Raw genomic sequence first — 21,423 nt, 5'->3', positions numbered from 1 at the left:
GAAACCTCTGCCCGGAAACAGACTGAGGTAACAGCTGCCAACTGCAAAAGCCAACCTTCCGTCCGGCTTCCTTAGACGTCGCACACGCGCACGGAACGCTGGGCGGCCGTCCTGTAAGTGCCCGCCTCTTCTGGGCGGACTACAAGTCCCGGCTTGCCTGCCGCCGCGCCGTCCCCTGGTAACTCGCACCAGACGGAGCGCTCCAGAGCGGTTCCTCCGTGCGCCTGCGCCTTGGCAGGCTCTGCGCAGGCGTATTTCCAACGCCTGGGAGGAGAGGGCGGGGTGTCGTTCCCTTTAGCTGATGCAAGAGCCTAGTGCGGTGGTAGGAGCAGTGTCGGTAGGAGCAGTGCAGCCCGCGGGGCCTGGGGCTGACCCGTCCGACTTCCCGTCCGTGCCGAGCCCACTCGAGCCGCAGCCATGTCCGGGGACGAGGTGAGGGCCTGAGCCTGGTTCTAGGGCTAAGGACTGAGGCGGAGAGTCTAACCCACCCCGGTGTGGGAGACCGGGCCTGCGGCCTAGCGGCCGGCCGCCGCCATGTGGGGCCCCCGGGCCTAAGCGGCTGGGAGCGATAGAGCCGGTGAGGACTTCGGAGCCGCGGGCCTGGTCGCGCCCGGCTCTCCTCAGGGTGGCGGCGCCGAGGCCTACGTCCTCCTGTGGCCGGCGTTTCCGGAATTTTGAGCTCGTTGAGCCGCCCTCCCAGAAGGGGGCTTGAATGCCCGGGTAATGCCCCAAAAGAACGAGATTGGGGCTGCCGACCCCTGCATTCCTTTCGATTTGACAGTGCGGCTCCAACTCTCCTCGCTGGGCGCCGGGAGTGGTGAAAGGAGCCTCCCTCAGCTCCGGCGGAGCGCCCTCGTTCAACTTCGCAGGCTGGCTTGTCCTGGCCGGTATCCGCCCTTATTCTCATCTTGAGCATTATAGGGGTGAGGGAGATAGGACAGAGGAAAAGACCCTTCAGCCTTAAAAAGTGACTCATCTCGGAAAGTTTTAGGGCGGGAGTCCCTGAGCCTCCCTGAACAGAGAGCTCACAGCGACGTGAGCGGGAAGATCGGGCTGCGAAGCTGGCTGGATCTTTTTCCACCGTCGTGCTTGTACTTCAGCAAATTTTCTCAAATCCTTTTTAGCCAGATTTGTACCCGTTCATGTAAAATCAAACGGCTTAAAATGAAATTTAATTTAAGTGCTGTAAGTATTGACTGAGGGAAAGCTACAGCTTACCGGCCAGGTCTCCCCGCCAAAAAAAAAAAAAAAGCTCTTGAATTTATAATTCACTTTGTAAATATTGGGGTGCTTGGCCTATAGCGCCTTGGAGAGGAGGAGGAGGAAAAAATCTAGGCTTCCTCGAGCGTTGGTTTTTTTAGGTAGACCCTGAACGATGCTTAGAATTTCCACAGTAGTGGAAAGGCCTGATCACAGGGTAGAGGGAGTGGTTAAGAAGGCAAGTACATGTGCTCACGGAAAGGATATTCTCCAGTTTGCTTAGAGTTAATTCCATTGAGATGTAAGTGGTGGCTAATTCCTGGAGGGATTTGAAGACCAAATTAAGGAATTTGGACTTTATTCTGGAGGAGGCAACTCCAGTCTCACATTTGATTTTCACAATAACTGTGTAAAATTGGTATCATTGTTATTATGCCCATTTTAGAGATGAGAGAACTGAGGCTTAGAGAGTTGTATGATGCCCATGATTAAGTAGTAAGTGGCGGAGCCAGTAGTAGAATTCCAGATCTGTGCAATATTGCCTCCATCTAGGTAACTGGGAAGCTCTTGCTCTGTTAGGAGATAAACAGAGTCTAAATGAAGTAGGTGGTTCTTGCTTGGAGGTCATGCTCTGAACTCCAAGACATTGCTCTGGCCACTGTATTTCAGAAGTTCTGAGAGTGGCAGTGTTTCATGCTTGTTTCTTTTCTACCCATTTTCTCAGCTTTTCATAATCTTTAACAGTGCCTATGTAGGTCTGTGGGGTACTATTCTGTGTATGGGGTTTATGGTAAAGTACAAGTGTTGTAAGGGAGTTAAGAGATCTTCTAGTAGCTACAGGAGAAGAAATAGGGCCATTTCAACATAGTGATTTGGGGAGCTGGAGGATTCAGTTTTAGCAGTGGGATCAAGTTTTGAAGGAAGTGGAATGTGAATAAATTATTGAAGGGTGAACAAGATTTTGCCAGCAAAAAATGGCAGAACCAGCATTCCAGTAGAGGGCTTTGGAAGCCAATAAAGTAGTAAGCAGCTTAACGCTTCACAGGTCTACCAGTCCAACTTCATTTTATAGGCAGGAAACTAGGGCCTGGGAAGGTTAACTTGCCCAAGATCACACAGCAAGTTAGTGGGACTAGAAACTCAGCCTTTGGCTTCAACTCTGGAGGTATGTGCAGGGTCTGGTTCCTCTAGTACTATTGACTAGATTAGTATTCTTAGGCCAGTCTTTAACTTCTGACTACTTTACAGACATGTAAGGATCAAGTGAAAAGTTGTACATGAAAATGATTTATAAACTGCCAGGGTCTCCCCAAGAGTAGAAGTTCTGGGCTAGGATAGAGGGTTAAAGAACCTGTTTTTTTTCCTATTTTCTTCACATTTCCTTCTTTCTTTAAACACTTTATTGATGTATAGTTGACATAAAATAAACCATACATTTCTTTTAAAACCTAGTAAGTAAGCCAGAAACTCACCAAAATATAACTTTTTTTAACCTAGTGGAACACCATGACCTTTAAAAAGCAGTGTTGTAGAATTCTGGAAAAATATCCTAATCTGCAGGCATTCATTATTTTTCAGACCATTTTTTTTAGTGCTGTCAATAGGTAAGATTACTGCTTATTACTAGGCCCCATTTACAGGGTGTCAGAACCATTAGGTTTTCACGCAACATGGTAGGATGTTTTACAAAAGAAGCTTTAAACTTAAAAAAAGTTTCTGATTAAAAATGGAATGTGTGGGGGGCGCCTCGGTGGCTCAGTTGGTTAAACGACTGCCTTCAGCTCAGGTCATGATCCTGGAGTCCCGAGGACGGGGTTGAGTCCCACAGAGTCCCACATCGGGCTCCCTGCTCAGCAGGGAGTCTGCTTTTCCCGCTAACCCTCCCCTTTCCCATGCTCTCTCTCCCTCATTTTCTCTCTCAAATAAATAAAATCTTTAAAAAAAAAATGGAATGTGTGTTGTACAGAGTTTACAAAGCACAGAAGAATACAAAGAAATAAAAATCTCCCAGGATCCCATCACCCACGGATGACAATATTTAGCATTTGTTCTCACCTTGCTTCTCTAGGTTCTTCTGTAACTAACACTTGCCTCCTGGGTGTGGTGTGGCCATAAAGTTATCTCGGGTAAATTCTGATGGATGAGAGTAGGTTACCACTTTCATGAAGCATTTTAGCATTCTCCAACCCAACCCAACCTGGAAAGTTGAAAGTGGGAAGCTGTTTTTGAAAGCTTTGTTGTGGACTTAAAAAAAAAAAAAAAAAAAAAAGGCTCAAGAGAGTCTGTGGTTTTTCCTAAGTGTACTGTCAGCAACTATTTGCTTCTCAAACCAAACTAGTCTCATAAAACATTTTGAATGTAATAATTGGTAAGTCAGACATGAAAATCTTTAAAAAAAAAAAAAAAGGCAAAAACTTTTTTTACTCAGGACTGACATGGCCTTGTATTTTGGGGGAGTCCTGCTCTGGGCACCACTTTGGGATCCCTGGTTTCCTTATATTTAAACTCTACTTTCCTATGTGGTGTGAGTATATGAGGCACTGACTTTATGTGTTAAGTATCCAGAGACAGTAACAGAGAGATGTAATTACTTCAGTATATAATTCCTGCATGTTTATTACTCTTTACAAGGCTATAAGCATACTGTTTGCCTGTACACTTAAGTATAAATGCTATTCAGAGGGTAAGAAGACAACTGTAGTGCTGTCCTCTGATTTAAGAATCCCTCCTATCTTTGGTCTGTCTTGCTGAATAATAGTTAAAAGATAATTAATATTCCAGGGAACTGGATACTTGGGAAAGAATGCAATAAATTGTAAGCCCTGCCAGACAACCAAATTTCTAGTGCCTAGTATGCTGTCCTTTTGCCAAATCTCCGTTTTCAGTAAATGAGGATAAACTGGATACCTCCCTGGAATAGATTGCAACATTCCATGTACAGTGACCCAGGACCTAATAGATTAGCCGGGGGGAACTTCCTCCTGTTTCTCCTATTTTCTTTATTTTTTATTTATTTATTTTTTATATCTTCTTTAAGTTTGCTCAGTAATGTTCTTCAGATTGACTGCATTTCAGAATTACTCATTTGCTACACAATTAAATCTTTGTGAGGGTGGCAGAGGAAATCTTTGAAATGAGGCTGTATCAATTTCCAGAATGTTTTGCAGAGCCTTCTTTATTGGGTGAGGACGATATCTACCTACCTTATTACAGACCCTAGTTTGGTTTCAGTGTAGCTCAATTTCTCTAATGTACTTGGGTCATAAAGAAATGTAAGTAAATTGGAATCAATTTTGGGAATTTTTTTTGAGAGTTTCATGATATGTCTTGGAAATTTAATCAACCTGAGTTGATGAAATTTCAGTGATAGGAATCAAGAGATATGCTTTGTCAGAACTATAAAGCATTACATAAATTATAATAATTGCTAACATTCATTGAGTACTTTTGTGCTAGGCACTGTGCGAAGTGTTTTATATTTAATTACTCATTTAATCCTCCCAATAACATTATTAGGTTTGTTTTTGGTTCCACTACTAATCTCCATTTTATAAATGAGGCAAGAACTTATCTGGAGTAACACAAGTAAGTGCCGGAGTGGATTTGAATTCAGTCAGTTGGACTCCAGACTTGTGCTTTCAAATACTTCTCTGTCACTCAGATCATTGGGCAAAATCCTAAATTTAAGCATGGTAGAATTTGGACAAAGATTGGTAAGGGCTTAGAGAAAAATACTTGGGACTTGAATCCAATTCTGCTTGACTTCAAAGACCTCTTTACATTGTACCAGGCATCTATTCTATATGTTGTTAAACTGTTGTGTCTAAAATAATGATCGATATTTTTTTCCAAGAGATCAGTGTGCACAAGTTGTTTATAAATTAGTTTAGTTTTTCACTTACTCTCTAGTGGACATTAGATTTAAAATAACTAAGAAAACTTAATGTTCCGGAAACAAAAAGCAAAATAAAAGGTTGTATGGAAGTTTCTCTTACTCAGAGATTTGCTATAGGAAGGGTTGCTGATGGATTTTCTTAAAGATTTGTCTGAACTTGGGTGGGGGGGGGGGGCAGTTCTTGTTTTAATTTTTTATCAGGCCAGGTCTCCTGGCATAGCAACCCCAGGTTACCATCCGTAAATAAAGTCTCCAAATTTGCTTGTGAAATTTAAAAGTGAAGTTGCAGTATCTTGTAGAATTTACAGATTTCAAGACGTGCATGTGTTTCCGAACCATACCCCTCCCCCACCCCTTTACTAATAAGGGAAGGTTGTTGGATGGACTTTTTGTTTGTGTTTGTAAAATCCTTTTTGGTACTTTAATGCACCATATATTGTACTTTCAAGTGTATACTTTTTGAGTATACAACATTTGGAATGTGAGTGTCTTTAAAAACAATCACTTGGTTCCTTTTTCTTTTTTTAAACAGATGATTTTTGATCCTACTATGAGCAAGAAGAAAAAGAAGAAGAAGAAGCCTTTTATGTTAGATGAGGAAGGGGATGCCCAGACAGAAGAAACCCAGTCCTCAGAAACAAAAGAAGTAGAACCAGAGCCAACTGAGGATAAAGATGTAGAAGCCGATGAAGAGGACAGTAGGAAAAAGGGTGAGTTGTAGATATGAAAGAGTCAGTGATGTCCTGTGAGACCTGATTCTCTTCTGTGAGTGTTTTGGATTTTGTGCACAGTGACCTCTCAGCCAGGTAAGTGAAGTTGAGGCTATCAATATGTTGTGTGCACTGGATCTTGCCAGATTTCTGATAGACTTGTTCCAGAGAAATTCCTACCAAATCCACAAGTTGCAGAGATGACAAAACCTCATCATTCCAGGCCTGGTTTTTCCAGTCTAACCTGTCAGGTCTCTTCGAATTTTAATTGTAGTTGTATTTGAGTGTAGGCAGAAAGACATTGGAGCAAAATAGGCAGTTTTGTATCTTAGCAAACCTGAGAATCTATAAAAAGAGATTAAAATTATAGCCTAAAATGTTTGGATTTAGACACCAGCGTTAGTTATTCCCTCTTGTGCTCTAACATAGACACCATTTGATTACTAGAAATAAGTGATGCAATAAACATGATTCATGTCTAGTAAACATAAGACACTGCTGGCGATGGGGAGAACTGACATTCGTTGAGCATCTAGCATGTGCTAAGCATCTTGTACATGTTTTAAAAAAAACGTGAAAAGTAAGACATTCTTGTAATAAGACAAAATGAATTCATAAACAGCTCCTTGAAAAACTTTGTAGCAGAGGGATCCTAAAATATTCTTAGTGTACAATAGGGCAGGACAAATGGAAGACTTATTGAATAAACCCATTATTACTAATGGTGGATAAAGTTTCAAATTGTAGCCTTTTTTTAACAAATGTCATATACTTTATAAGGCCCTTTGTTGATTGATTTTAGTAACAATGAGCTAACCACTAGGATTTAGATGAAAAAAGTATAGCACCTTAGTAGCCAGTAGGGAGATAGGTAAGCCAGTAAGTACCTTTGTTGGAGTAACAGAAGGTTCTTTCAAGACACTTAGGGGGGCACTTAAAACCCAGTTGGGGGATAGGCTTAGAGAAGGCTTCTTGGTGGTAGTTACTTCTAACCAAGATCCAGTGAGATGAAGATAAGTGCAATATGAGAGGGCCGACAGGAGGCTTAGGTAAGAGACCACACACACTACACTAAGAAGTGGAAGTAGTTTAGTTGGACTGGAACCAGGAATTAAGGGTTGGTAGATGAGAGGGTAGGCAGAAATGGAGAGATAAAACTAGAGACCCTTAGAAATTGTGTTAGAACTCTGACTTTGCCATAAGAATAATGAGGCATGGTATGGTCAGATTACTAAGTAAATATTCCCAACATGGTCCCCTAACCAGGATTTTCCTACAAAGCTTTGACTTGACCTGCCATTGAGTTTTTCAGAACCATAACCTTAGGTTGTAGAGATACCACTGTACTAACTAATATCCAGTCTCTCTATTCTGGTGACTTGACTAATCAATAGCTGAAATGTTGGTTTAACTCGGTTTGTGCTGTACTTTCTGCTAGTTGTTAATACTCTTAATTATCTGTCTTTTTAGATGCTTCTGATGATTTAGATGACTTGAACTTCTTTAATCAGAAGAAAAAGAAGAAAAAAACAAAAAAGATATTTGATATTGATGAAGCTGAAGAAGGTGTAAAGGTAGTATTGCTTTCTTATTGAAGGTAAAATTTGACCTCTCGAAAGGTTGCTAATAGCTGATGTTTCTTTTTGTCTTGTCTCAATAGCTTTGCTTTTGTTATTAAGTACTTGATCAGTGTTAAGGTCATTTTCTTGGGAGTGTGTCTGACTAGGTATCTTAAAGGGATTAAACAGTTTAAAGGAATATAAGTTGAGTTTTACACATTGTATTGCAGTGCCATTAAGATGATTACAAAATGCCCTTGGTCATTAACCACACTGAGATTGGCTGAGGAGAGCTATTTCTGTAAATGAGAAATCCTGTGGAGCATATGTTCATATGGTTTCTTCTTCTTTTTTTTTTTTTAAGATTTTATTTATTTATTTGACAGAGACACAGTGAGAGAGGGAACATAAGCAGGGGGAGTGGGAAAGGGAGAAGCAGGCTCCTGGCTGAGCAGGGAGCCCGATGTGGGGCTCAATCACAGGACCCCGGGATCATGACCTGAGCCAAAGGCAGACGCTTAACGACTGAGTCACCCGGGCGCCCCGTATGGTTTCTTCTGTGAGACTTTTGGTAGCATGTTGAAGATACAAACTTACGCATGTTCCTTTGAGCAGCAAAAAATGAACCCCAGCTTGTGATGGTTGGTGGCTGATGATTTTATGGCCTGTAGGAGAACAGGAGCATTTAGGCTGGTATTTTGGGGTTCTTTCGTCTTTTAGGGACATGAGGCCCTGTGATTATCTTGTTACTGGATCAGTTTCCAATATAAATATCTCAAAATTCTTCTGAACAAGGATGGATAAATAGGTGGGTAGGTGGGTAAATAGTAGGAGGATGGATCAAGAAGGAGCTGAAAGTCTGTTATTCCCTTATTTAGAGCTACTATTTTAAAGACCCTGTCCAGGAATCCTGAGCAGAGCCCACACATCTATTTCAAAAATCCAGGGTAATAGCAATTTTATGTATATACAAGTGAGAAGGAGCAAGCATGAGAACACACATACACATGTATTAAGTGTCCCATTTTATGCTTTCTACCCCAATTTTTCTTTGGTAAATAGTTTATTTGCTCAAACTCAAGTAAATAAGGTGTGTCGCACATGTAATAGGAAATGTATACAGTAATTTGTTCAGTTTTGGAAACAATGTCACAATTTTGATAGCTTGGTTAATTCAGCAAATATGTATTGGTAATTACAGTGAGTCAGGCATTGTGTGCTAATTGCTAAGGTACTGAAATGAATAAGATATTTTTCCTTTTCAGAGATTATTTTAGTTCAGGAATAATTTAGACTCCTTTAGAACAAGATGATTTTACCTGGATTTACCTATTCTCTCCCTGTTTGGGGAGATTCTCTTCTCTTCCTACTGTTGTAGGGAAACTGTGAAAGAAATATTCAGATTATACTGAACAAAAGAGGTTTAAATATCCTGGGTAACAAGGTGACATACCAGATGTGCTACAGAAGGTCTTGGTTAACAAGGTTTTGTTGGTCAGTTCCTCTAGTAGCTTTTGTCCTGAAGAGTCACTTATAAGCTCTGCTCCTACTAAGTGTTTAAATACTTTTTTCTCTACTATTGAAGGCATAACATAGCTTGTTACTACAAGTATCTTCATCAGGCAAGGCAAGGAGTTTAACTCGAAACTAAAGTGTTTTTAAGATTCTGGGTGTTGGGTTACTCGTCCACCTGAATTTTCAGACCATCACAGGGCTTTTGAAAAATCTTGAAAAACACTCTGCCATTTTCTGTGTTTCACTGGGTCTTTGCCTCAGTTTGGAAGTAGATCTGGCTGGAATGAAGTAAATAGTATAGGACTAGAAATTAGCTGTTGTGTGCTAATTTGTATCAGTATATCTAAGTTTCTCGTTTAATGACTGTCATTTTAGAGACTAAATATCTGCTTTCTCATGTATGTGTTATCCAGCTACTACACATGAGCTGATTGGTTTTTGATGGCCAAATGTGGCATTTAGGCTACATAGCTGGATTTGGGATCTCAAGGCTGAGTGTCATTTACTCCCAGCTATTCCAGTTTTTCTGCTAAGATTTATGAAATTACAGTGGCGAATGTCAGAGTTTTTCAGGATGTAGGCATGTAAAAATAGATGTTGATAAGGTAATATTGACAGCATACTTGAGGGTAGGAAGCCGGATAAGCTGGTGAAAAGGATGGAGACATTAGAAGACTAGAGACTGAGACTGGCCTTTTCTGATCTTCTGGGGTGTGTATGACTCATTTCTAGTGCCCTGTTTACATCCATGACTATAGCAGCCAACCTTAGGATCAAGCTGTACCTTGTCTCCATCCATTCATCAGGTGACTGTAATTCTCTGGATTCTGCCTTTTCCCTCTTTCATGATGTCATCTATTGAAATGATGCCCAAAGACCTCTTCACAATCTGGTGCCAACTGACTGTGGTATAATAAAAAATAAATATTTGGTCTTTGTCCCCAGTTCCTGGCACACAGCTTCTAAAACCCGTGGCATCTCTGGAGTGATAAAAGTATCATTTTGAGAGATGACTAGTGGCTGTGAGCCCCTGGATAGCTTTAGGGTGGGGGACTGGTTGTCAGAAAGATTAAGCCGTGATGAGAGGATTGGAACTTTCACATTCACACTCCTCCAGGGAAAGGGACTGGAGATTGAGTTCAGCCACCAATGGGCAATGATTTAATCCTGCCTACATAATGAAACCTCCATAAAAACCCTTCAACGGCGGGGGTTAGAGAGCTTCAGGGTTAGTGAACACTAACTGTTGGGCAAGTGGTATAACCAGAGAAGGCTCTGCACCTGCCTCCCTCCCCTCCTTTTTTTTGCTGTATGCATCTCTTCCTTTTGGCTGTTAATGAATTGTATCCTTTATCATAAACTTGTAATAGTTAAGTGTTTTTCTGAGTCTGAGTCGTTCTAGCAGATTATTAAATGGGGGGGCGGTGTTCTGAATTTGTAGTCAAGTCAGACTAAGTGTGGGTAAGACATGGGGACCCTGTCTGTGCTTGGGACAATCTTGTGAGACTGAGCCATTAAACCTGTGGAATCTGTCACTGAGCCTGAGTAGTGTCAGAATTGAATTTAATCGTAGGCCACCTAGTTAGTGTCAGAGAGTTGGACGATAGCTGTGGGGAAAAACCACGTATTTGGTGTCAGGAGGAAAAATGGCTCCCATTGATTGCATCAGAATACTTAGAAACTTCTTTAAAATACTCCTAAACCCTGTTCCTGCTAAAGTTGTCAACCAAAAGATACAGGAATCTTTCTTTTTTTTCCCTTAAGATTTTGTTTTAGTGAAAGAGAGAGACCACATGAGCGGGAGGGACAGAGGGAGAGAGAGAGAAAATCTCAAGCAGACTCTGCACTGAGTGCAAATCCCAATGCAGGGCTCGATCTCACGACCCCAAGATCACAACCTGAGCCGAAACCAAGAGTCAGATGCTCAACCGACTGTGTCACTGAGGTGCCCTGATACAGGAATCTTTTAAAGATTCCCAGGTGATTATGACAGTGGCCTGGTTTGGAAACATGGGCAATAATTACAAGATCTCAAGGCTGATGGATAAAATAAAGGAAAAGATGCCACGAAAGTGTCTTAAAGAGGGGTGCCTGGCTGACTCAGGAGAACATGTGACTCTTGATCTCAGGGTTGTGAGTTCAAGCCCCACATGGGTGTGGAGCCTCTAAAAAACAAGGTATCTTAAAGAACTTCCAGTTTAAATGACAGACTTTATTTTTAATTTTTTTTTTTTAAGATTTTATTTATTTACTTGAGAGTGAGCAAGAGAGAGAGAGCACAGAGGGAGAAGGAGAAGCAGAGTCCCTGCTGAGCAGGGAGCCAGATGCGAGGCTCCATCCCAGGACCCTGAGATCATGACCTGAGCCAAAGGCAGACGCTTAACTGACTGATCCACCCAGGCGCCCCTATTTATTTGGTTTTTATTTTTATTTTTTTTAAAGATTTTATTTATTTGACAGACAGCGAGAGAGGGAACACAAGCAGGGGGAGTGGGAGAGAGGAGAAGTAGGCCTTCTGCTGAGACCCCAATGCAGGGCTTGATCCCAGGACTCTGGGATCATGACCTGAGCCGAAGGCAGACGCTTAATGACTGAGCCAACCAGGTGCCCTTATTTATTTGTTTTTTAAAGATTTTATTTATTTGAGAGAGGGCACAAGTGGGGAGAGGGGCAGAGGGAGAGGGACAAGCAGACTCCACACTGAGCACAGAGCCTGACGCAGGGCTCGATACTAGAACCCCGAGATCATGACCTGGGCTGAAGTCAGATGCTTAACTGACTCAGCCACCCAGGTGCCCCTAAATGACAGACTTTCTGAGCCAGTTTGGTTCACTTGTGAGAGACATTGCTTATCTATAACTTCAATTGTGAATATGTTTTCCTCCAAAATGATGTCAGCCCATGTCATTTAAAAAAAATAGTCCTAGTATCAAAATGTTGATTCTTATCTCAATTTCTTAGGATCTTAAGATTGAAAGTGATATTCAAGAACCAGCTGAACCAGAGGATGACCTTGACATTATGCTTGGCAATAAAAAGAAGAAAAAGAAGAATGTTAAGTTCCCAGATGAGGATGAAATATTAGAGAAAGATGAAGGTAATATTGGGGCTCAGCAGCTCATTTCTAGGTTACTCAAAACTTTGGCCTGGTCTCTTTGATGACCTTTCTTATTTTTCCCTTCTACTTATTTCCAGTGCCTGATACTGGAAACTGAAAGGAAAGGGTATCTAACTTGATAATGACAGTTCAAGATTTCATGGGGAAAAATTTGGCAGTTGGGATTACACTAACTGTAACTGTTTAAATGTTTCTTTTTTTTTTTTTTGGCTAAAAGTGCTGTTTTATTCTAAGTGCTAAAGTTCTTTAGTGTAGTTAGCAGATGGATTTTTTTAATGGATGTGGATGTTTCTTTTTTTTAAGATTTTATTTATTTATTCATGAGAGACAGAGAGGCAGAGGGAGAAGCAGGCTCCCAAGGAGCAGGGAGCCCAATGCGGGACTCGATCCCAGGACGCTGGGATCATGACCTGAGCCGAAGGCAGACGCTTAACCATCTGAGCCACCCAGGCGCCCGATGTGGATGTTTCTTAAGCGCTTCAAAACATCTGGACTTTTTTTGTCTAATTATCCCAGTGCATTATGTTATCTTGTGTTTGTTAAATCAAGAAATAATTCGGTGTCTGTTACCACAAATTCCTAGAGAGGTCTCTTTTAAGGGTTATTTATGAAAGTTGTAACATCCCTGTCTTGAAGAAGTACTAGGTTGGTTGTGAGCCTTGATGCTTTTATGCGGAAGGGAAGACAAATGTCTTTGAAGCTTTCATTTCTCTAGATCTGTGTCCGCCCCCCACCCTCACTTTGTTACTGCCTACCCCTCATTCTTACGGTCTTTATTATCTGTAGCTTTAGAAGATGAAGACAGCAAAAAAGATGATGGTATCTCATTCAGTAACCAGACAGGTCCTGCTTGGGCGGGCTCAGAAAGAGACTACACATATGAGGAGGTAAGATAAATTCTGTTACGAAAAAGGGCTAAGATGTTCACTCAAATTCAAAGAAGAGCAAGATCTTTATTTACTTATTTTTTAATATTTGAGAGCACAAGAGAGAGCATGCACAGTGTGGGGGGCGGAGAGGCAGAGAGAAAGAGAACCTCCAGCAGACTCCCCGCTGAGTGCGGAGCCCGGGCTCCATCTCATGACCCTGAGATCATGACCTGAGTCGAAATCAAGAGTCGGATGCTTAACCAACTGAGCCACCCAGGCGCACCTGAAGAGCAAGATCTTTATACTGAATTGGAAGGGCCATCGAAGAACAGATCCTGAAACAGACCCAGAGAGGTCACACAATCAGTGCAGTGTTGCCAGATACCCTCAAATGCCCAGAGTTCAGCAGTCATTATGGTATTCACTGTTCCATCTGAATCCATGAACTTCTGAGGACATGGAGCCCCTTAATTGAGACAGCAGTATAGAGGAAGGGGGTGACTAATTTAGGGCCATTCGAGTTTATTTGGGCTTTCCTGAATCATACTTTTCCACGTATCACATACTTTCCCTAGAAACAGCAAAATTAGTAGGGCTCCTTCATTCAACTTTGAACTGAGTATTGCTGAGCATCCCTAATTGACCAGATCCTGGTTGAGGATTGAGTCCTGCTCTTAAGGCAATGCCAGAACACGTAGTGATAAGTGTGTGTGTTTAGCAAGAAGTGTGTATGTGCTGCTAAAGCAAGCACTGTGTTTAGCAAAAAGTGATGTTTGCTTTGCTTGAAGGTAAAACAGAGTGAGTGGGAATTTTATACTGCTGCTATTAATAAGAATGTATGTGAATACCAATTGTTTCTCTATAGCTACTGAATAGAGTATTCAACATTATGAGGGAAAAGAATCCAGATATGGTTGCTGGAGAGAAAAGGAAATTTGTCATGAAACCTCCACAGGTCGTCCGAGTAGGAACAAAGAAAACTTCTTTTGTCAACTTTACAGATATCTGTAAACTGTAAGTTGGTTAATGGAGAGTCCTCCACCCCAAATACCAGATACTCCATGGGGGCTATGTTAAATGTCCTTATTGTGCACTTTGTTGCAGGTAGAAGGAAAGATTGCACAAGTGTTGGGGTTGGTTTGAGGGAGGTCACAGTTTAAGTCTGTCAGTTCTTCCTGTTCTAGGTCTCAGGGCTTGCTTTATCAGGCATCCAGAGGTGAGAGAAGCCAACTCATGCTGACCCATGAGAGTGGATCTTAACCAGATGGAGGGAAGAGGGAGGAGGTTGAATGTAGTCCTCAGACAGGAGCCTGGGGAGCCCAGAGAGGTGGAAAAACTCATTAGGCTGGGGTGGGCCTGCCAAACTGCAAAAGTGAACTCCGGGACAGCAGCTTTATTTGGTGTGCCTCTTCTTTGAATGGTCATTGCCAAGACATGGTCCATGAGATTTTAGCTTGCTTGCTTTTTTTTTTTTTTTTAAAGATTTTATTTATTTATTTGACAGAGAAAGACCGCGAGAGAGGGAACACAAGCAGGGGGAGTGGAGAGGGAGAAGCAGGCTTCCTGCTGAGCAGGGAGACTGACTGGGGGCTCAATCCCGGGACCCTGGGATCATGACCTGAGCCAAAGGCAGACACTTAACTGAGCCACCCAGGCGCCCCATGAGATTTCAGCTTTCTTAATGATCACCTCCCATGTGTACCTCCCCCCCAGGTCATGTTCTGGGCCTGGCACTTCTCATAGCTCAGCTGCATCTTTTCTGACAGGCTCTTTAGGGCAACTGACCTTATTTATCTACTGTTTGTTACTCAGTTTCATAAATGATACATGCTTATTGCAGATAAAAGGCAAAACAGTGATGAACAAAAAGGAGAATAAACACTATAAATTCTACCACCCTGAGATAATCACTTGTTTTCATTATAGGCATTACTTAAAAGGCTTTAGACTTTTGGCTGATGACAACAGTAGTATATTCTTATTGTAGAAAAACTAGAAAATACAGACATGCTAAAGAAAACGAAAAATCATCTATAAGTCCACCATTAAGAGATAATCATAATACTTTTATGTTTAGTATTGTGTATGTAGATATTTTTAAATAAATTAGTATCATACTGGTTTTCAACAGAATTTTCTCTTAATATATCACAAAACTTTTACCCATGTCATTAAGTAGTCTTCAGAAATGTTTTGAGTAGCAACACGTTTTAACAGTTCCTTAGTTGGATATGGTTGCTTCCGAGTTTTCATGATCAGTGGCAAAGCTTTAGGAAACATCCTAATAGACGTATCTTGACAGTAACTCAGAATAGAGCCTTAGGGCAAATTCCCAAAATGGAACTGCCAAGTGAAAAGGAATGGGTTATTTTCATGGCAGATGTTCGCAAATTGCTTTCCAGAAAGCTCCTACCAATTTATACTCCCACTAGCAATGTAGGAGTTTACCTTTCTATTATATTTTCACCAACCCTCACTTACTACACTTTGGGAAAGAATAACTTTTAAAATTGTAGTAGTACCTGGTTATTGGAACAAGTTCAAACAATGCCAAGTAAATAGAATTATTTTTTAGAAAAGATTTGTTTTAGAGAGAGAGATAAGAGTGTGCATGCGGCGGGGAGGAGCAGAAGCAGAGGGAGAAGGGAAGCCGACTCCCTGACAATGCGGGGCTTGATCCCAGGACCCTGAGATCATGATGTGAGCTGAAAGCAAGAGTCAGATGCTTAACTGATTAAGCCACCCAGATGCCCCCCAAGTGAATAGTATTAAAAAGTTTAAATACTGAATGGCATTGCTCTGTATTTGCTTTTTCCTATGTGTACTTTGGCGGGGGAGGGTATTTAGAGACCTGCCTTGTTCTAAAAGCAGGATAGAATAGATGTACCAAAACTTATTTAACTGCTCCTCACTTGTGAATATTTAAGCTGTTTTCAGTTTTTCTGCTCTTGTGGTACCATGAGGTATTTCTCTATATATTGTTCCCCTTTTTTTGGTAATGAAGATTTTCAAAAAGGAAATACATAGGGATTAGCAGAACAAACAGCCAAGTGTCCCATTGCCTAGGTTTCTTGTATTTTGACCTGTTGATACATGTGCATCAGATCTTTTTCTTCTTTAAAGGTTTTATTTTTTATTTATTTTTTTAGAAAGGGAGAGGGAGAATCCCAAGCAGGTTCCATGCCTAGCAGGGAGCCCGATGCGGGGCTCAGTCTCACAACCCTGAGATCGTGACCTGAGCTGAAATCAAGAGTCGGACACTTAACCCTGAGCCACCCAGGCACCCCCAGATTTTTTTCTTTAAAAAGAGGGTTTTACAGTTACAATCAAGGACATCTATGTATCTGTTTCTGATTCTTTCACCTTCCTTCTCAGAGAAAGAGGTTAACCTCTAAAGTTGGTGTTTACCTTTCCTGAACATGTTTCTAGACATTTACTCACATGTATGTATTTATAAATAACATGTTGCTTTATGGGCTGTAAAATGTAAATAAATGGTATCTATGTATCTTTATTTCAGGGTTTGATGAGCTAGGCACTAAAAATCACCAAATAGTTGAGTAATTACAGATAAAAACAATGAGCAGGATGGTTTTTTTTTTAGATAATCGGTAAGATTTCCAGTGAAGGATAAAGCTTATATATTTCACTTTCTTTTTAGATTACATCGTCAGCCCAAACATCTCCTTGCATTTTTATTGGCTGAATTGGGTACAAGGTAAGAAGCTATATTCACATTTATATACAATTATAGATAGTAGTACTGGCTGTTTCAGAGGAACTTCTCATAACTTGAAAAGGGTACATAACATAACAACCTTAGAAAAAACTTTCACAAAAAAAAAAAAAAAGAAAAAGAAAAAACATTCACATAATGCTAATTAGAGGAACTTTTAGGCCAGTGAGGGAGGGAAATCGTTTGAGAACTTAGCTGCTTAGGAATAAGGAACAGAGTTAAAAGTGGCTCATCCATACAGGCCTGCTGGTGTTCCTGTCATTAGAATTCTTGGGTCGTCTTATGGATCAAATATTAGACTTCAGAGGAAACCATTTTCTTAGGTCAGAATTTATTTTCTAAATTGTTAATAGGCTATCAAAGAAATAGGCTGACAAGTGGCATGGGATTTGAAAACATTGAAACAGGGATCTATAATTAGTTCCCTGTCTTCAGGGCTCACGTGTTGAAGGCACCAAGCCAGTCCATCCCCATTCAGGGAGACCAGTATCCCACGGAGCCCATCCTAATGAGTATGACCATAAGTACCAGGAATCCAAAAGTCCCTTTAAAAATAAGTAACCTAGACTTAGAGCATGATAATGGTGAGTAACACATACTGAGTGCCTGCTGTATGCCAGGTACTGTGCCAAGCACTTTTAGGGGTACTGTCTCAGTCGTTAATAATAATCCCATGAACTGTAAGTGGAAATTAATACTACCCGTCTTACAGGTTTGGAAACAGTGAGTTGGTCACATAGCTAGCATAGTCAAGATAGTAAACTCAGCTCTGCCTGTCTCTAGAGCTTGAGCTCTTAAAAGGCTTATAGAGATAACTAAGGTGTCTTGCTGTCTTCCTACTCAAAAGTCTTCCTATTTAAACTCAGTTTGTTGGAACTGACTACACTCACTGTGGGGTTAAGGAGTAATTTATTTGACTAGTGGTAGATATGTAGACTGTTGTAGAAGAATGTTTTAAATGTAAACTTGTTACACTATTCTTAACTTGCATAAACTAATGAAGGAATAAAAACTAGCGGTGTCCTACTTCTCGGAATAATTTCGTTTTTGTAGAGGTGGGATTGTTGTAACCAGTGAACTTATGGTCAGTGGGCTATTATGGGGTTGTTGAGAAAATTCAGTATCTTTTGACAGTGAATGGAAAAAATTTTCCTACATCAAGCATTAGAATCACCGTAGCTTGGAGATTAAGGGTTACAGTCCATGGAGGATAATAAAGCTTTATAGTTAAAGGAAAATCACAGGAGAGCTTCTTAAAAAAGTCAGTTTTATGAGATGCAAAACAAATATAAATTTAATGCTACCTGGCTGAATTTTGTTGTTTGACTTTGTGATTTGTAACAGACGATAACGTCTAGGGCAAAGCTTTACCTTATCAAAAGTGCTCGTCAGCACCACTGACAACATGTGACCTGTGATTTCAACTGTACTTCTTTATTGGTAACAGCTTTATAGAGATACAATTCACACATTTAAATGAACGAATGGTTTTTAGTATGCTGACATAGTTGAACAACCATTACTGTAACCCATTTAAGCATATTTTCATCAACTCAGTGACTGAATCAAAACATTTGGTGCTTAGGATTTTTAAAGATATAGTTCCCTTCCTGTTTTTTTTTTTTTTTTTTTTTTTAAGATTTTATTTATTTATTTGCGAGAGAGAGAATAAGAGACAGAGAGCACGAGAGGGAGGAGGGTCAGAGGGAGAAGCAGACTCCCCGCTGAGCAGGGAGCCCGACGCGGGACTCAATCCCAGGACTCCAGGATCATGACCTGAGCCGAAGGCAGTCGCTTAACCGACTGAGCCACCCAGGCGCCCTCCCTTCCTGTTTTTATATAGACCCCCCTCACTGCCTTGTACATGCTATACATTCAGTAGAAGTGTCTTTTTCCTTTGTTGGATGAATAAGCTATCACACACAGTTAAGGAATCAATTTGTTAGGCTTAATCATAAATCTAATTATGTCACTGGAGATGTAATTGGTTGAAATTGGATTCAGTGTTAGGAAATAGTACGTCATCAGGCACCAACTACTTAAAAATAAATTTTGAAAAATCAGGTAGCATAGCACTGCTCCTAGAACTTGTCCTGTGCCATTGAATATATTTTAAATAGGCTCTGGAATTTGGTTTCTTACAGGAAACAGTAATAACGGAGATACTTTTCTTTTCTCTCGTAGTGGTTCTATAGATGGTAATAATCAACTTGTAATCAAAGGAAGATTCCAACAGAAACAGATAGAAAATGTTTTGAGAAGATATATCAGTAAGTGTATAATTTAATTACATCATTCTGAAATGTTCTCAATCAGACTGTAATATTTTGGGGGAGATCTACAGGTTTTTTTAATGAAGCTAGAAAGGCTGGCCTTCGCCTTCAAAGATGAGGGAAAATGATGGGAAGATGGGACAGCTACTCTTGGTAGCTGCTTACAGGTACAGAGAAGAAGGGTTTTGATTTCTTAAGGCCCAGCAGATCAAGGATGCTGCTTGGTTCTAGGCTGAAGGCCAAGTCAGGGAAATCTCTTAGCAATCAGGCTTGGCCTGCCTTTTATCATCTTCCTGATCACTTAAAATTGGCAGGTGTATTCCCACCTAGGAAAGCTAATGAGTTCTGAGTGGCTCTCCTGTAGATAGAACCAGGAATGGCATCTGGCAAGCATCCCTGCCTCCTTGGACATTTGGAGTCTTTTTTCGAACCTTGGTTTAGTACCTGAAGCGTCACAGCAAACAGCTTGTGTCTTTTTATCCCTAGAATATCTAAGTTAAGCTAAAGCTTTCCCTGGTCTCGGTGCCAGCCTGGGCTTGTGGAGTTCATGGTAGAAGATGTTTCAGAGGGAAGAAACCTCTGGCTCACTGCAGCCACCAGGTAATTCTGTATGTTGCTTTTCCTGCAGAGGAATACGTTACCTGTCACACGTGCCGATCACCGGACACAATCCTGCAAAAGGACACCCGACTCTATTTCTTACAGTGCGAAACTTGTCATTCTCGATGCTCTGTTGCCAGCATCAAAACCGGCTTCCAGGCTGTCACAGGCAAGCGAGCACAGCTCCGTGCCAAAGCTAACTAATTGGCTGGCCACCACTGATTTTGCAAAGTGTGTTGTGGAGATTTGGCTGGACAGGTTTACCATCAGAGTGGACCTACCACTGTATTAAAAAACAAGATAGAAAAGCTTGCCAGGTTCTTTGGCGTGTGGCTGGTTGGTCTGAAATCCTTGCAAGATGCCAATGCTCAAGCTGTTGACATACTCATTGCCTACTTTAACAACTGTCAGAAAAATGTGATGGGGTAAGGCGGTGCTTTTTTAAAATCGTTCATAGACTTATGTAAAATGCAAGATAAATTAAAGTTATTATAACAGTGATCCTTTCAATTTGCTTTGTCCTTCAGTTTTCTATAAAAATTATGCTTAATGAATTCAGCAAAAACAGTTGGTGCCTGGCCTCTGGTGAGGTCTCTATATCCTCATCCTGAGAAACCGGCCATTGGCAGGTGCTTCAGCTGGGCAGCTGTTTCTCTTCTCAGCTTGTCTCGAGATAAAGCTTCACGTGAGAGGGTGGTTGGAACAGGAGATCTGGGAGGACAGCCTGTTTTCAGTGTCCAGGGACACTTGAATTCCTTTACTTATGTGAGGATTGTTGCTACTACCTCACTGCCAAGTCCTCCAGCTGTTACCACGTGAGGGGAACACAAGGTGCTGGGTTCCCTCCCTCCCTCCGAATTTTTCTTTCTTATACTGGCCACTAAAAAAAATCTTAGAAATAAAGTCTTTAAGTATGTCTTGTAACCAGCACACTGAGAAAAACCCTAGTTGGGCGTCTGTTGGTGAGGAAGCAGTGCGGCATGTCGTACCACACAGAACTGAGCAAACTATGATGCTAGAGAAAGCTTTTCTTTTCCCCAGCTTCGGTTCTGGGTTTGAAAAGACCCACTACAAATGCTTTTCTGTTTCCTATATTAAAAGTAGCTTCAGTGTGACCATGAGAAACCAAGAGGTGATGGTGCTCTTGGTGCCTCGAGTTCTGCCGCCTGATGATCTGGCTGAAAGGCTGTTTCTCCACTCAGCACAGGGAGAAAGATCATTTCATGTGTTTGCTGTGATCTGCCTAGCACAAGATGGTAAGGGCGTAATGCTGCTCCTCACAGTCTCAATGGCTAAGTGGCCCCAGGAGCCGTCACTCAGCCCTCAATGTCTTAACCATGTTTTTTTTAATCACTGTGACTCTTAAAGTACAGGCCAGTGTTGGCCATGAAGTGCTGGACGGAGCAGAGTAGTCCCTCGACCCAGTAGGTCCCAGGGAGACCACACACTGGCTGAGCTGCCACCACTGCCCTGATGAACTCAACTGTTTATGATACCGTCTTTTTTGTTATCTACGCCCACACAATTCCCAGTGTCCAATGTTACTACGTGAATAAAAGCAAGGATTAGTGCCTCTTGTGTAATTAGCACTCCATTGCTTTTGTGTGTATCTATGTGTTTCATTCGTTTTTTACTTTAGTGGGACCCCTTAGGGAAGACGGGATTTTACCATTTTGCCTTTGTGACAGGTTGGCACACAATTGTTGCAGTTTCAACCCAATTTTAACTTAATTCTCAGAACAGTTTCTGGACTGATAGAACCCTTTAAGACTGATTAAAATGGAATTAACTATTAACCCACTCACTTTTGGGCTGCCCTAAGTTACCCATTCACAGTAGCATCAGCTTCATCTGTCTCTACTACCTCACACCAACCAGCTCGGCTGCAAGGAACCTTCTACAGGATGACAAAAGGCACCCTGAGGGTTTTTGATCAAGAGCCAGGTTT

General features: G+C 41.4%; 1 protein-coding gene across 3 annotated transcripts; it reads left to right on the top strand.

Moving 5' to 3' along the window:
* The first annotated feature begins 217 nt into the window (after nt 1-217).
* Nucleotides 218-19,976, top strand: EIF2S2 (eukaryotic translation initiation factor 2 subunit beta). Of its 3 annotated transcripts, none has more exons than XM_021689037.2 (9): nt 218-432; nt 5,628-5,805; nt 7,276-7,379; nt 11,841-11,976; nt 12,784-12,884; nt 13,732-13,880; nt 16,528-16,584; nt 18,787-18,872; nt 19,504-19,976. In XM_021689037.2, the coding sequence occupies exons 1-9, from the start codon at nt 418-420 to the stop codon at nt 19,677-19,679; spliced, it is 1,002 nt and encodes a 333-aa protein (XP_021544712.1). In that variant the 5' UTR covers nt 218-417; the 3' UTR covers nt 19,680-19,976. The 3 variants fall into 3 exon arrangements, with proteins under 3 accessions (XP_021544712.1, XP_044775011.1, XP_044775012.1); XM_044919076.1 differs by having other exon boundaries at nt 293-432; nt 11,850-11,976; XM_044919077.1 differs by lacking the exon at nt 16,528-16,584 and having other exon boundaries at nt 293-432.
* Nucleotides 19,977-21,423: the final 1,447 nt, after the last annotated feature.

The sequence above is a fragment of the Neomonachus schauinslandi genome, chromosome 10 (genome assembly GCF_002201575.2).
Source record: "Neomonachus schauinslandi chromosome 10, ASM220157v2, whole genome shotgun sequence".
Lineage (NCBI taxonomy): Eukaryota > Metazoa > Chordata > Mammalia > Carnivora > Phocidae > Neomonachus > Neomonachus schauinslandi.
Note: the sequence above shows the minus strand (reverse complement) of the source record. Positions and strands in the feature narration are given on the sequence as shown.